Below are 12,943 nucleotides of genomic sequence, written 5' to 3'. Positions count from 1 at the left end.
AGTCAGCCGAGTAAAAATGATACACGTTTGTGTATCACACAGGCTTACTATGCAGCAGACATATAATCAATAGTGAGTGATTTGCTATTTATATATTGATAATAGTCTAAATATACATAACACAACAGTTGCAACAGTGGAAGTAATTGTATTCTTTACAATGTTAAAATGGTCCCTTAACAAGTAGGCCACTGGATTCAAACTCCTAAGCCTGCACATATTCAGTATTTTAATGTTGTAGATGGATTCAGGATCAGTATCATATTGAATAATCATATTTTCTATGTATGTTTTTCCTCTGTAGTTTTCATTGTTATTGTCATATGTTGTACTGTTTGAATGGGCAGTTTCTGTTATTTTATCAAATGTTATTCAAATGTGATGAGTCTAAACAGAGGCACCTCCTCTCTTGCTTGTTGTGCTTATTGTCATCATTTTAGGCTGGCTGCATTGATGTGATACAGGTGTATCTAGGCATTCAAGTGACATTTAAGTGTCTGCCAGTAATTTCCAAATGACAGAAATTGGATCATACTTTGTCATCTTTTTCATTCAAGCTCCGGATTACAACAGTTGTGTAGGCTAAATGTAATTCAGTTCAGCCCACCTGATTTAGAATTTTGAAGTTAGTTCAGTTTATTTCTTGGCAATATCCAATGTTTTGTGTGCAGAGGAATTGCTAATTTTTAACTATGGATAATAAAATAAATATGTATCTTCATATTTCCCAATGAGATCACAAGTTGTGTTATATTACTTAAAAAATATATACATTTCAGCTTGTTAATGGATAACCACGCTGATGTAACCAAACCCAGTGCCAACACTGCTGACACACACTTCAAGTTAAATTTAGCATTCAGCCTCACCCATTTTGGTGCCCGTTATGGACCCTCACTCTTTTAACTACTGATATCTGTTGGTATCATTATCTACACTGCACACTTCTGTTTAATACCCCACACTCCAGAGACCACCAACTGCCTAGTAAAACAATTCATTTATTAGAGAACATACAGTTTTCCAACAGACTTCGGTGCACTTTATTATGTTTGCTTAGATATTCATTAGAAACAGCCTGCACAAAACCAAACCATGGCAGATATAAAATAAAAAAAATTATATTAATAAACATAACTTTCCAATGAAACAGCAATGCTTTCATTCTCTTTAAAATGACTCTCAAATATAAACAGTGTGTTCCTTCTTAACAGATTGGGTTTAAAAAGCTCACTGAGCTCCACAGCTTCAAAAAGAGTTTTGAATAATTTTGAGAAGACAGTTCCAGAGAAAAAGAAAAAAATATCTTTGCATGAATTGTGGTTACAGATTTGATGGCAGAAAAAGTCCCTCTCATTTGTCACAGACAGTTCAGACACAGTCAATTGGGTTTAGCCACACCAAATGGAGAAGATGGCCACAGAAATGGCTAAGCTTGACACACCCAGAGGCACAGGATGTCCGTTTGGAACTGGAGTGAAGGTGAGTTAGAGTTGTGGTGAAAGAAGCTGAAGAAAACTGAGTTGCGCACGACTTTCATGTGTGCTTGTATCCCGATCCCTGTGGTGGTGTTTACATGGCTTTCACTTTGATCTGCTTCATCTTCATCTGCTTCTTCTCAATCTTCTTCTGCTCACGTCGCTGAGCTGCTTCCTGCAAAGAAAAATTAATGTATTAATTGGGTTTTGTTATAAAGTTATAGTTTGCCAGTTAGGGAAATCATTTTGTCACTTGCTTGATGAGGATTAACACAACCAGCAGCCAGTTAGCCACGTCAACCAGCAACTCTAAATCTATATGTCTGGAGAGGCAATGTGATACAATGTCAGTCCGATACTGGTCAAAATACATGCATTCAATATCAGAAAAAAGGATCTGACTGATTTCTGACTTCAGTAGGCTGATTTAGGTTTTTGACACAAAGCAGGCCAGATCAGTTCTTGGCTGTCCAGCACATATAGTGCTTTTAAAATGTCAAACATTTATGGTGTCGTTTAAATTTGGAGCTGCTGGTCGACAGGTTGTTGAATCCAGCTACATATTTACCGTTACACAGAGTGATTCTCTTCCTGGGAAAGTGAATAAACATAATTTCAAAAAGTAATTCAAAGTATGTCTTAAAATGTTCTCTTTCTAACCTCCAGGCGGCGTTGTCTCTCTGGATCCTCCTCATTCATGATCCTCTCCTTTTCAGCTCTCTTCTTCTCCTCTCTGCGAGTTTGAGCTGCCTCCTGACGCTGAGCGTGAGTCTGTTTCAGGAAGTTCTCCTCCACCCGGGCTCGGTTTCTGTCAGCTTTTTGTTTGCCCTGAGTATACAGGGAGGAAAAAGTAAGTGAGTCACAGTTGCACTTGGAGTGAGCAAAAATGAGCATTTGAATCCTGCTCACCTCTCTGTTGAGACGGAGTTTCTTGACTTTGTCAATGCTGTAGATCACCATGTTCATGAGAGGAAGCAGTGCGTCCATGTCTCTGGGAGAGGTGTTTCCCATGCCAGGCACTACACAAGCACACAAAATATACTTAATATACATAAAACACATTAGTAAAATTAGGTTATGTCCTAGAGGCAAGACAAAATACACACCATTAAATGTAAACAGCAGCGTTTTCTTGGTTTCAGGCAGCTTTAAGGGCTGACCCTCCCTGACAAAAGACACAGGAAAGTTTAGCACCATGTAGGAAACATTTATTAAATACTTGTGATTAAAAAGACAAAAAAGATCAAGTGAATACTCACTCTTGCATAACTTTTGGACCTGAAAATTGGTCCGAGAAATGGATGGACTCAATCTTGTCAGCATGGTTAGTGACATAATGAACCATCTAAAAAGAAAATCAATGTTGTAATGAGGTTGAACCTTAAACAGGGAGCCTTGTCTCAGACTCTGCAATTGCATGTCGTAATAATGCTACATGCAACATAAGAATAAAGAGCCAGACTTCACCTTGTTGTCCATCACTCCATCTGTGACCTCACCCATCTCACTTAGAATAGCCAGAGATTCTGGGAGCCCATACTTGGCCCCAGACTTTGGCTTGTCCCCGCAGAACTCACACTATGGAAAAAGAACCAGGATTATGAACTATAAGATAATCAAATGTAGCATTAAAATACATTTATTTGTATATGATAATATATTTACCAAGTCCTGCATCTCCTTCTGAAGTCTGGCCATGGCCTTCTTGGTGCCCACAGCAAACACAAATGTGTCCATGTCCTCATCATTAAGAGTCACTTTGACTTGCTGCAAACCAATAAACAGATGTTGTGGGTTAGAAAAAGTGTTTCTGCATTTCTACTAAGTATATAGTCCAAAATAGCTGTACTTCACATTACACTTCAAAAGAGTGTATGGATCTGATTATAATCAATTCTACATCAATTAAATCAATTCAGGCAAAATAACAAATGCATACATTTAAAATTTGTGAAGTGTTATTGTATAACATGCTTAAATTCTTCAATTAATTTTTATGTGTATTAATTATGTTCATTTGTATATAATCGTCATGCTCTGACACCAAATAAAGGTTTTGGGGGGGACTGGTACATACCACTTGGTCACAGGCAGGCCTCATCATCCTGGCCAGAACGTTGAGCAGGTCTTGCCTTTTAAGAAACTGCAGTAAAACACAAAATATACTGCATGACTCTATAATTAAACAATGCACTCAAACAGGTGATACCACAATGTCCATACCTTGAGCTGGATCAGCATGCCTTCACAGCACACACGTCCAGAGCACCACAGGTTATAAATGTGTTCGTTTTCCTGGTTCAGCTTCCCAGTGCTCACAGCTTCTTTACTGGTGCCATCGTCACCTTAACAAATGGGTGAAAATGTAAAAATTACGATATTCAGCTACGACTCGGGAGAAGAGCACAAGTGCATGAGCTGCATTTCATAAACGGTTCACAGCGGTAAAACCACTCACCGACAAGCGCAAAGTTGCTCTCTAGTAATTCTCTGTGTGAGTTGAACCAGGCGTGTGCGAGGCGGCTATTTTTGTTCTTGCCAATAATATAGTTCATAATGTAGGCCAACAGGCCAGTCACCATCAGGATCTCCATGTAGTAACTTTCCCAGCTGTTCTGCAGATGTGCAGGAACCTACAAAAAACAGCAGGTTAGCAAAAGTTAGTAAAGCCTACACTTTCACTGATACCATTGTCACATTTCCATGGCAACAGTTTAAATAAAGTACATGAATCTAATTAGAGGTAGACAGACAAGTTTTTCCACGGCCTATGTTGATGCCAATATTTTGAAATCAATGGGTGCTGAAGGCAGATACATTATGCTGATTTGTTTTGGTGGATTGTTTTGTTTAAAAATACTAAATGACACAAAATTGCTAAAATAAACATTAATTTGACAACACTAATGGTCTGTGTCTCCAATCTGCATTATGTGTCTGCACTTAAATCCATTTTTCTCTCCACTGATGCCAAGTGCTTGCCTATTGTGAACTGTTGGGTTTCTCTTCTTTCCATAAATCGTGTAAGTGCCTTGAGATAATGTATGTTGTGATTTGACACTATACAAATACAATTTTATTTAATTTGCTTTATTTCAAAAATAAAAACAAATGAAATGTATTAACTAATTAGTAAAGCCATGAAATGGGGAATCCAAAAACTCAACTTTGTCAAATGAACTTTTGGATTAAGAAAATGTTTTAGTGACTTTGTTACTATTATTATGATACCATTTAATTAGCATTACACAACACACCCAAACCATCAGTGGAAAAAAAACCTTCAGTCCGGATTCTGAGAAGCTTTTAGCAGTAAGACCAGCTTACCGTGTGGATTATAAGAGGGTCTTTCATAGAGTGGCCTGTCTTCTCCATGTCTCCAATCCCCTCAAACTCTTCCTGGTCATATTTGCTGTACATATCTTGATCCTGTGGAAACATTAAATTGATATTAGTTTTGTTTCAGATCATGCATGAATGAATAAAATATCATTATAATAATTTATTGTACAAACTAAAAATTAAGCTGTAAACAGTGATAGAAGGTACTATACCTGTGTCTCCGAGTCCTCAAAACCTTCCTGGCCGTCCTCTAGCTCCACAGTGGCTTCATCTTCATCTTCTTCTTCTTCTTCTGGCTGTGATGACTGTGACATACGAGGTGGAGGGGCAGTTTCGGTCTCAGCAGGTTGATCCTCATTCATGTCCTCAAACTCAGCAAAATCGTTGTCATCGAAGTCAGCCAGGTCCTCTCCATCATCAAAGTCTTCATTGTATCGCCCTCTTGTGACAGGAAGGACCAGGAGGAGGAGCAGTGCGGGAAGCAGGAGATACACACTTCGCATGATGGGACCTGCTTGAATGTGGAAAAGCAGGGTGACCAAGGGGCTGAAGACTGAAAAACATCAATCTGGGGTTTAAAGCTAGCGGTTATAAATGGTTTCTAAAAACATATTATCTTAATTGATGAAATTCTATTCATATCCTGATAGACATCAATAAATAAAGTAGTCTGGGGAAAAAAATCCAGTATTGCTCACAGGGAACTTTGAGTCAATGGCTACTGGTTTGTAATTGCAGTTCTGCATGTAGTGTAATATGTGTGATTAACCTGTGTTAGAGATGATGTAATGGGGCTTTCTGTCCTTCTGTTGTTGTTGCAAATACTTATTTTCCAATGATCAACCACGTTCAAAATCAATTACCAAAACAAATTATGAACTCAAGATCCAAAAAGCGACAGGGAAATTGTCAAATACAGTTAGACACAAATACAATAACACTGACTTCTAAAAAAAGGAAATCATAGGTTAAGAAAGTCACACCAGACATTAGTAGACTTGCACTTGCAAAAGAATGCCCTAAAATTATAGTGACCTACAGCAGCTTAAAAGATTATATAGTATACATCGTAAGTCTGGCAATAATTTTAACCTGCTACAGTTTATCACCTCAAGTCTTGTTTACCAAGTACTGTTATGACATGTGGCAGTATCAGTTTAAACTGATGGGTAACGACAACAAACCAGACCCTGCTCACACAATGAGATTTCACGTGATAAACAACCCCCAAAGGAGGAAGACCTCAACAGACCTAACTAACTGGGGAATAAGCTCTAGTGCACCCGTGCCGTTTTAAAATTTAAAGGGAATTTCAGCCATTTCAAGTTGTCATAGACTCAAAGGAACAATTAATCAAAATATAGTGTGACAGATAGAGTTGATGACGAAGTGTGACACAGTGCTTAGGAAATAGGCTAAGACTTAAGTAGCTATATCATACGTGGTCAAAGCCGGTAAATATTCAACCATTAACCACCATGACTAACTTCAGCCGACGACCAGACCTTTACGCTACGCTTGCTAACAGGCTGACATGAAGATAGTGTTGGTCTTTATTTCATTCTTTGAGTCAAAACTAACTCCGTGAACACAATCAGTGACAAATGTGGGATTAAAGCGCTGGTCAGAACCATTTAACAGTGCCAGACCCATCCCCCCAACACTCACCCACTTTATTAGCTGTTAGCAAATCTGGCATTAGCGCGCTAACAGTGGCTAAGTAGCATGGCACCTTGTAGCTAGCACCCAACCTATGCTCGTTAACGGAAGGCCGTCGTTCGTATGTGTAATACGATTCGTGGAAGAGGAGTTGAAATCAAACAATGTGAAATAGCTGTCTCGCCTCACCTTGAGAACTAGTGGCAGTAGAAGTGACGCTGACTGAGCCGGAGTGACCTGAACTGTCCTTGTAGCTCGACAGGCACAGGATTGTCCTTTCAATGTAAAAGTCTCACGGCAGGAGGTACACGACTGACTGAGATCACGTGACCACGACCTCGCGAACTGTTTTATTTGTGAATGTTTCTACCGGAAGTGTTTTTGCTTTGTTGTTGTTTTATGTTAAACTTGACAAACAAAATAAATGTGACAGAGTGAAAACAAACCAACACAGGCAATAACACAATTTAGGAATAAAATAAAGCAATACATACGTATTCAAATAACATAATTTAAAACATAAATAAGCAGATACAGTCAAGCTAGGGATTAGATCGGGACATGAGAAAAACAAAATTATTATTTATTTATTTTTATATGAGCAAAAATCTACAGGCCTAACAGCCGTTTGGTTTTCAATTGAAGATATTGTCTTAAGGTATAATTCAAAATCTTTTAAGAAACCAAAAACTACATTTTCTAATGAGAATTCTACCGGAAGTGTTCACACCCACTTTCAATTATCTATGTACCTTTCATACCTACCTACCCTTAAATTATTCAAATTAAATTATTATTAAATTATAGAATGCTCGCACAGTTTATCATTTCTGTAAATATTTGTCATGTGTATAAAATAAAGATGAACATTTCTTCAGAAAATTAGTATATTCAGATAAATATTTGGCTATAATGGCTAACTCATTTAATTGTAATCAATGATTAGCCAGATTTTTATAAATAAAATGTGTTCATGTGTGTATTTGTTTATTATCAAAACAGCAGTTTGTTTTGTTGAAATTGAATCAAAAAAAGAAAACAAATGTAGTAGTTTTACTTTGGAAAACCAAACAAGCGGAAGTCTCCTTCATTGGGATAAACTTGACATTTTTATGGAGCACATCGAAGCAATGCAACTCTTTGTTGAGTAAAGTGGTGAGAAATCTCGCTCCAGAGCAAGGTTTTCGCGATCAAGTGCCTCTCGACAAATCGTCTGCTGATACTTGTTCTTTTAAGTTTACGTAGCGGGTAACAGTTAGCTTAGACGACTACTTATTTCGCAGTTAGCTAACGCTAGCGTGCTAGCTGCAGTTCGAGAGGATGTCGCTCCACGGCAAAAGAAAAGAAATCTACAAATACGAGGCGCCATGGACGGTATACGCGATGAACTGGAGCGTCCGCCCCGACAAGCGCTTTCGTCTGGCACTGGGAAGCTTTGTAGAGGAATACAACAACAAGGTGCGTCGCGAGTGGATGTGTCTATTTATTGAACGAGGCTAAAGATGGAAACGTTGGCGAGCTAATGCTAGTGCTAGTTGTTCTGCGCCATACATAAGCGTGATAACTACAGTTTTGTTGTCATTCACCAGTAATACTAAAGTACCACTCACTCGTGTGTAAATAGACGTCATGTGAGGGAGACAGACACAACATCATCGCGATAAAAAGCACTCATTGAATTTCTTTTCTGACCTAGCACTTTTTTGAATCAAATCACAAAACGTATTCATTGATTATGGCTTTTACCACCTAGTTGCGGCGTAACAGCCTTCTTTTCCTCTCATGTTTATCTTTATGTAACTGATCGCATTCCAACATTTTAAATGCCGTGTAAAGCACCGTGGGTACCCTGTGAGTGTTAATAAACATTGATTGAATGATTGATCATCGGGATAACCGAAAATGAGAAAAATGGTTAATATATCGGTCGATGGACTTGGAAATGTTGTCTATTTCCGGTGTTTTATTTTGAAGTGTCACAAGAAGAGATCGTATTTTTCCCGTCATAAATAATTTCGTTGTAAAGATGATATTATGTTTTTGAAATATTATAATATGGCGTTACATTCCCCAGTAGTAAGATAATGATTTGGTAACATGAGTACCATTATTAAATCAGTTTTCTCTGCATTTGCAAGCTTTCAGAAAATTTACATTAATAACTTCGATTATGGACAGATGGCTTTGTCTGTTTACATTGAAAAATGTTTAAAACATTTATGAATGAAAAAAATATATTAGTATTATTTTGGACAGGATAAATGTGAGAGAAATGTTTAAAATAAAACCAGTACCCACTTTGTTTCTGGTTTTGCATTTTTACACCCCTCGGTATCTTTCTATTTACAGCCAGTTCTATATCCAGTCCTGCCTGTCCTGTAAACAGTCATTTTGGCTCTTGATTAAGGCTGAAGTGATGTGTATTTTGTCCTGCTCAGGTTCAGCTGGTGGGTTTGGAGGAGGAGAGCTCCGAGTTTGTATGCAGGAACACGTTTGACCATCCCTACCCCACCACCAAGATCATGTGGATCCCTGACACTAAGGGGGTTTATCCAGACCTGTTGGCCACCAGTGGAGACTACCTGCGCATTTGGAGGGTAGGTTATCTGATGAACATGAACATTAGTTCTGCTTCATATTGATTAGATGGTAGTAGTGAAATGGTCATGCTGACATGACATTGGTCATTTTTACTTTGACCAAACTACTTTGCAGGTCAGCGACACAGAAACACGCCTTGAATGCTTGTTGAATAACAATAAGAACTCAGATTTCTGCGCGCCACTCACCTCCTTTGACTGGAATGAAGTTGATCCCAATCTGCTTGGTAAGAACCTTACTGTGTGGTCTGCTGTATGAAGTGGGATTGGTATAAAAAATTGTGTTTCTGAACAGTTGATTCATTTTGCAGGCACATCCAGCATTGACACCACATGTACTATTTGGGGCCTGGAGACTGGTCAGGTGCTAGGACGAGTTAACCTGGTGTCTGGACATGTGAAAACTCAGTTGATTGCTCACGACAAAGAGGTCTGTTTTGTGTCCACACAGCAAAAAGTGCGAATTGTGGTTGTGCACACATCCTGAACGAATAGTACATTTGATGTGTTTCTGTGTATTTTCAGGTGTATGACATTGCATTTAGCCGTGCAGGAGGTGGTAGAGATATGTTTGCCTCTGTGGGAGCTGATGGGTCTGTCCGCATGTTTGATCTGCGACACCTGGAACACAGCACCATCATCTATGAAGACCCTCAGCACCACCCACTTCTCCGTCTCTGCTGGAACAAGCAGGACCCCAACTATTTGGCCACAATGGCCATGGACGGCATGGAGGTGAGTTCAACAGCAAGTGCACTTTATGGTTTTTATGGATACAACAGTGTCTTTACAAAATTATCAAGAAAGACAAAATCTACCAACTAGGGAAAGATCATGAAATGGCCAAAAGCTCCAAACCACAGCTATCATTCTGATCTATTATTATGTGTAATAGGTGGTCATCCTGGATGTACGCGTCCCATGCACACCAGTGGCTCGGTTGAACAACCATCGTGCTTGTGTTAACGGCATCGCCTGGGCTCCTCACTCGTCATGTCACATCTGCACTGCAGGTAAGCAGATGGTCAGATGAATGTGATGTTCTGCTCGAATGCCAGAAGGTGCAGTTTTATTGGAGGTTGACCAGTTGCAGTTAAAATGCCACCCATGAAGTCCAGTTGGAAGTTTAATACCATGTTAACAGATTAGCATCTTTTAAGTGAAGGAGGCAATGTTGTTAATTTAATTCGGCATTGTATATTTCTTTTAATGATCTGCATGTCTTCCCCTCTCAGCTGATGACCACCAGGCCCTGATCTGGGATATTCAGCAGATGCCACGGGCAATTGAGGATCCCATCCTAGCCTACACTGCTGAAGGAGAGATTAACAACGTGCAGTGGGCCTCCACACAGCCAGACTGGATCGCCATCTGCTACAACAACTGCCTGGAGATCCTGCGTGTCTAAAGCTATGGACACTTCCATGAGTAGGAGAAGGAGCGCTGGCTTTCAGATTTGGACTTGTTTTTTCTTCTTATCCCTCTGATTTCAAGATGAGGATGAGGTCACGACTGAACTGTGTGAAGGTGTTCTGAGTATTGCATAGATGCGCCACAATAACCCGTTTTACATTTTCTTCCATGTCTTTATGCCATTCTTCTTCTATTCTTCTATATGTCTTTACACTCTTATTTATTTTGCTCACAAGGTAGTGTTCAGCATCTGCACAGCAGCAATGAGAAGGTTTGAACTCTGAGCCGTTGTCTTTGAAAGTCGCCTTTTTCTACTTATCAGTGTGATTTCAGCCAGATGTGAGATTATCATGAAGGGTTTAAATGTTGTCTGTTTCATCTCTTTGACGTACTAAGGTTGATACAAACTACTGTAGGTGGCAGATGACCTCTTTAATATGTAGGAATATGTTGTAACCTTCTTGTGGACTCATACCATATTATTGCTGATTCAAAGATCAGTCTATTATACACTCTGTGGTATTTTAAATTTTTGAAATGCGTGTGTGCCCACTAACCTCTCTCCAAATAATTGTATTCAGGCTCAAACGTGTGACCTGCGCAACTTTAAAAATTGTAAAATAACCTGAGAGGGCTTCATATTGTCACTGCAGTGGTGTCTGTGTGTTTAAGTTTGGCTGCTGATGTTGTGAGGCAGCCATGTACAGCAGCACTGAGAACCTACCAGAGCAATGTTTTTCAGTCTCTTAGCTCCCAGATTATTCTCTTCTTTTTTTTTTTTTTTTTTTAATCTGTAGAAGACTGTGCTTGGAAAGCTTCATTTTCTTTGTGTTAGAGAGTGAGTTGTGAAATGAGGAGGGTGAAACATCTTTCTGACTGTGTCTGTCTGCCTCTTTTTTTGTTGTTTTCCAATACTTAAAGGGTCATGTCCTTGTAGCATGTCATTACAAGGCAAAATGTACATACATATAAATATATCAACTTAAAGATGTTGGTAAGCCAAGTGTTCATGTTGTAGCTTTTTTCATAAAGTTTATTATTGAATTTGCTCTAATAAATTGTATTCCTCAGTGTGTTAGGAACAAACATGTCATTGTATTACTTTGTGTCTCTTCAGTCTTGATGTCAGTCAGTCATCATCTACCGGGCCACACACAGATAGACAAACAACCATTTACTCTCACACTCACTCCTATGTTCAATTTAGAGTGTCCAATTTACCTAATCCCCACATTGCATGGTTTTGGACCGTGGGAGGGAGCTGGAGTACCCGGAGAGAACCCACGCACACACGGGGAGAACATGCAAACTCCATGCAGAAAGGCCCTTGTTCCAACCAGGGCTCGATACCGGGTCTTCTCGCTGCAAGGCGAGAGTGCTAACCACTACACCACTGTGTGACCCCAGTCTTGATGTCAGTCAGTCATCATCTAACTGCTTTATCCTCCACCAGAGGGTCGCGGGGGGTGCTGTGCCAATCTCAGCTACATCGGGCGATAGGCAGGGTACACCCTGGACAGTTCGCCAGTCCATCGCAGGGCCACACACAACTAGAGACAAACAACCATTCACTCTCACACTCACTCCTACAGTCAATTTAGAGTGTCCAATTTACCTAATCCCCACATTGCATGTTTTTGGACTGTGGGAGGAAGCCGGAGTACCCGGAGAGAACCCACGCACCCCATATTCCATTCAAACCACTGTCATTGATTAAACCTATCAGCTCTACACAACTCTGTATTTCTCAAGATAGCAGTATTTAGATATTGTGCCAACCAGTGATGTAAGTGATTATTTATAAGTCAGAACAGACAGAGGCAACAGCAACATTGCTCCTGTAAAGTGAGACAGCTGCAAACTGGTTGAAGTACGACTGAAAACACAGAAACTTCCATGAAAAATTCAGATGTGAATTCTGCTGTTTTGAAAACTCAGTCGTTTAGCAATTTGACAGGATAAATGCTTCTTACCTGTGCCCACCCCTGTGGCATCAGTGTATAAACACAAATGCTCCCTAAGTCAGGTCTGATGGTAATGATTGACAGCCAGATTTCAGATAAGGGATGCAGCATACAAATGATGTATTGTTTCTATCCACAAAGACCAGAGATAGAAAAATAACAAAAATCACACAAGGTGGCTTTGAATCAACAGAAAGGGAAAAACAATTAAATAAAAAGTCCCATTCCTGCCAAATTAAGCAATATTTTTGGTCTCATCAAGGATTAAATGAAATGGAGCATAAAGTGTTGTCCCATTCCTATTTGCAGCTTCTCATACTCAACCAAATACTGAAGATAGCTGTATGAATATAAACATGCATATAATAACGAAAGTATTTCAGAGACTGTCGCAAAATAATGTCACAATTATGAGGATACACTTTTTGATCAGTATCTAAATGCTTTATCATCGAGGTTCACCACTGCATAGTCCTTTCGGCATCGG

At 39.4% G+C, this 12,943-nt stretch overlaps 3 protein-coding genes across 5 annotated transcripts in view; 2 read left to right on the top strand and 1 right to left on the bottom strand.

Annotated features, from left to right (window-relative positions):
• Positions 1–12,943, top strand: part of gjc1 (gap junction protein gamma 1) — a 797,916-nt gene that overhangs the window by 97,296 nt on the left and 687,677 nt on the right. The window lies entirely within an intron of this gene.
• Positions 984–6,791, bottom strand: ccdc47 (coiled-coil domain containing 47). 2 transcript variants are annotated; one of them, XM_044050455.1, is made up of 13 exons: positions 6,669–6,791; positions 5,033–5,334; positions 4,806–4,907; positions 3,937–4,111; positions 3,702–3,823; positions 3,556–3,621; positions 3,144–3,245; positions 2,946–3,056; positions 2,738–2,823; positions 2,585–2,643; positions 2,388–2,497; positions 2,139–2,306; positions 984–1,653 (listed from the first exon to the last, which is right to left on the bottom strand). In XM_044050455.1, exons 2-13 carry the CDS (start codon positions 5,321–5,323, stop codon positions 1,573–1,575), a joined length of 1,473 nt encoding a protein of 490 aa, XP_043906390.1. In that variant the 5' UTR covers positions 5,324–5,334; positions 6,669–6,791; the 3' UTR covers positions 984–1,572. The 2 variants fall into 2 exon arrangements, with proteins under 2 accessions (XP_043906390.1, XP_043906389.1); XM_044050454.1 differs by having other exon boundaries at positions 5,033–5,331.
• On the top strand, positions 7,566–11,580 carry dcaf7 (ddb1 and cul4 associated factor 7). The gene is made up of 7 exons (XM_044050483.1): positions 7,566–7,937; positions 8,918–9,076; positions 9,195–9,306; positions 9,391–9,509; positions 9,605–9,814; positions 9,975–10,092; positions 10,315–11,580. The coding sequence occupies exons 1-7, from the start codon at positions 7,800–7,802 to the stop codon at positions 10,485–10,487; spliced, it is 1,029 nt and encodes a 342-aa protein (XP_043906418.1). The 5' UTR covers positions 7,566–7,799; the 3' UTR covers positions 10,488–11,580.

The sequence above is a fragment of the Solea senegalensis genome, linkage group LG19 (genome assembly GCF_019176455.1).
Source record: "Solea senegalensis isolate Sse05_10M linkage group LG19, IFAPA_SoseM_1, whole genome shotgun sequence".
Lineage (NCBI taxonomy): Eukaryota > Metazoa > Chordata > Actinopteri > Pleuronectiformes > Soleidae > Solea > Solea senegalensis.
The sequence above is the reverse complement of the archived record's forward strand: the minus strand, read 5'-3'. Positions and strand labels throughout refer to the sequence as shown.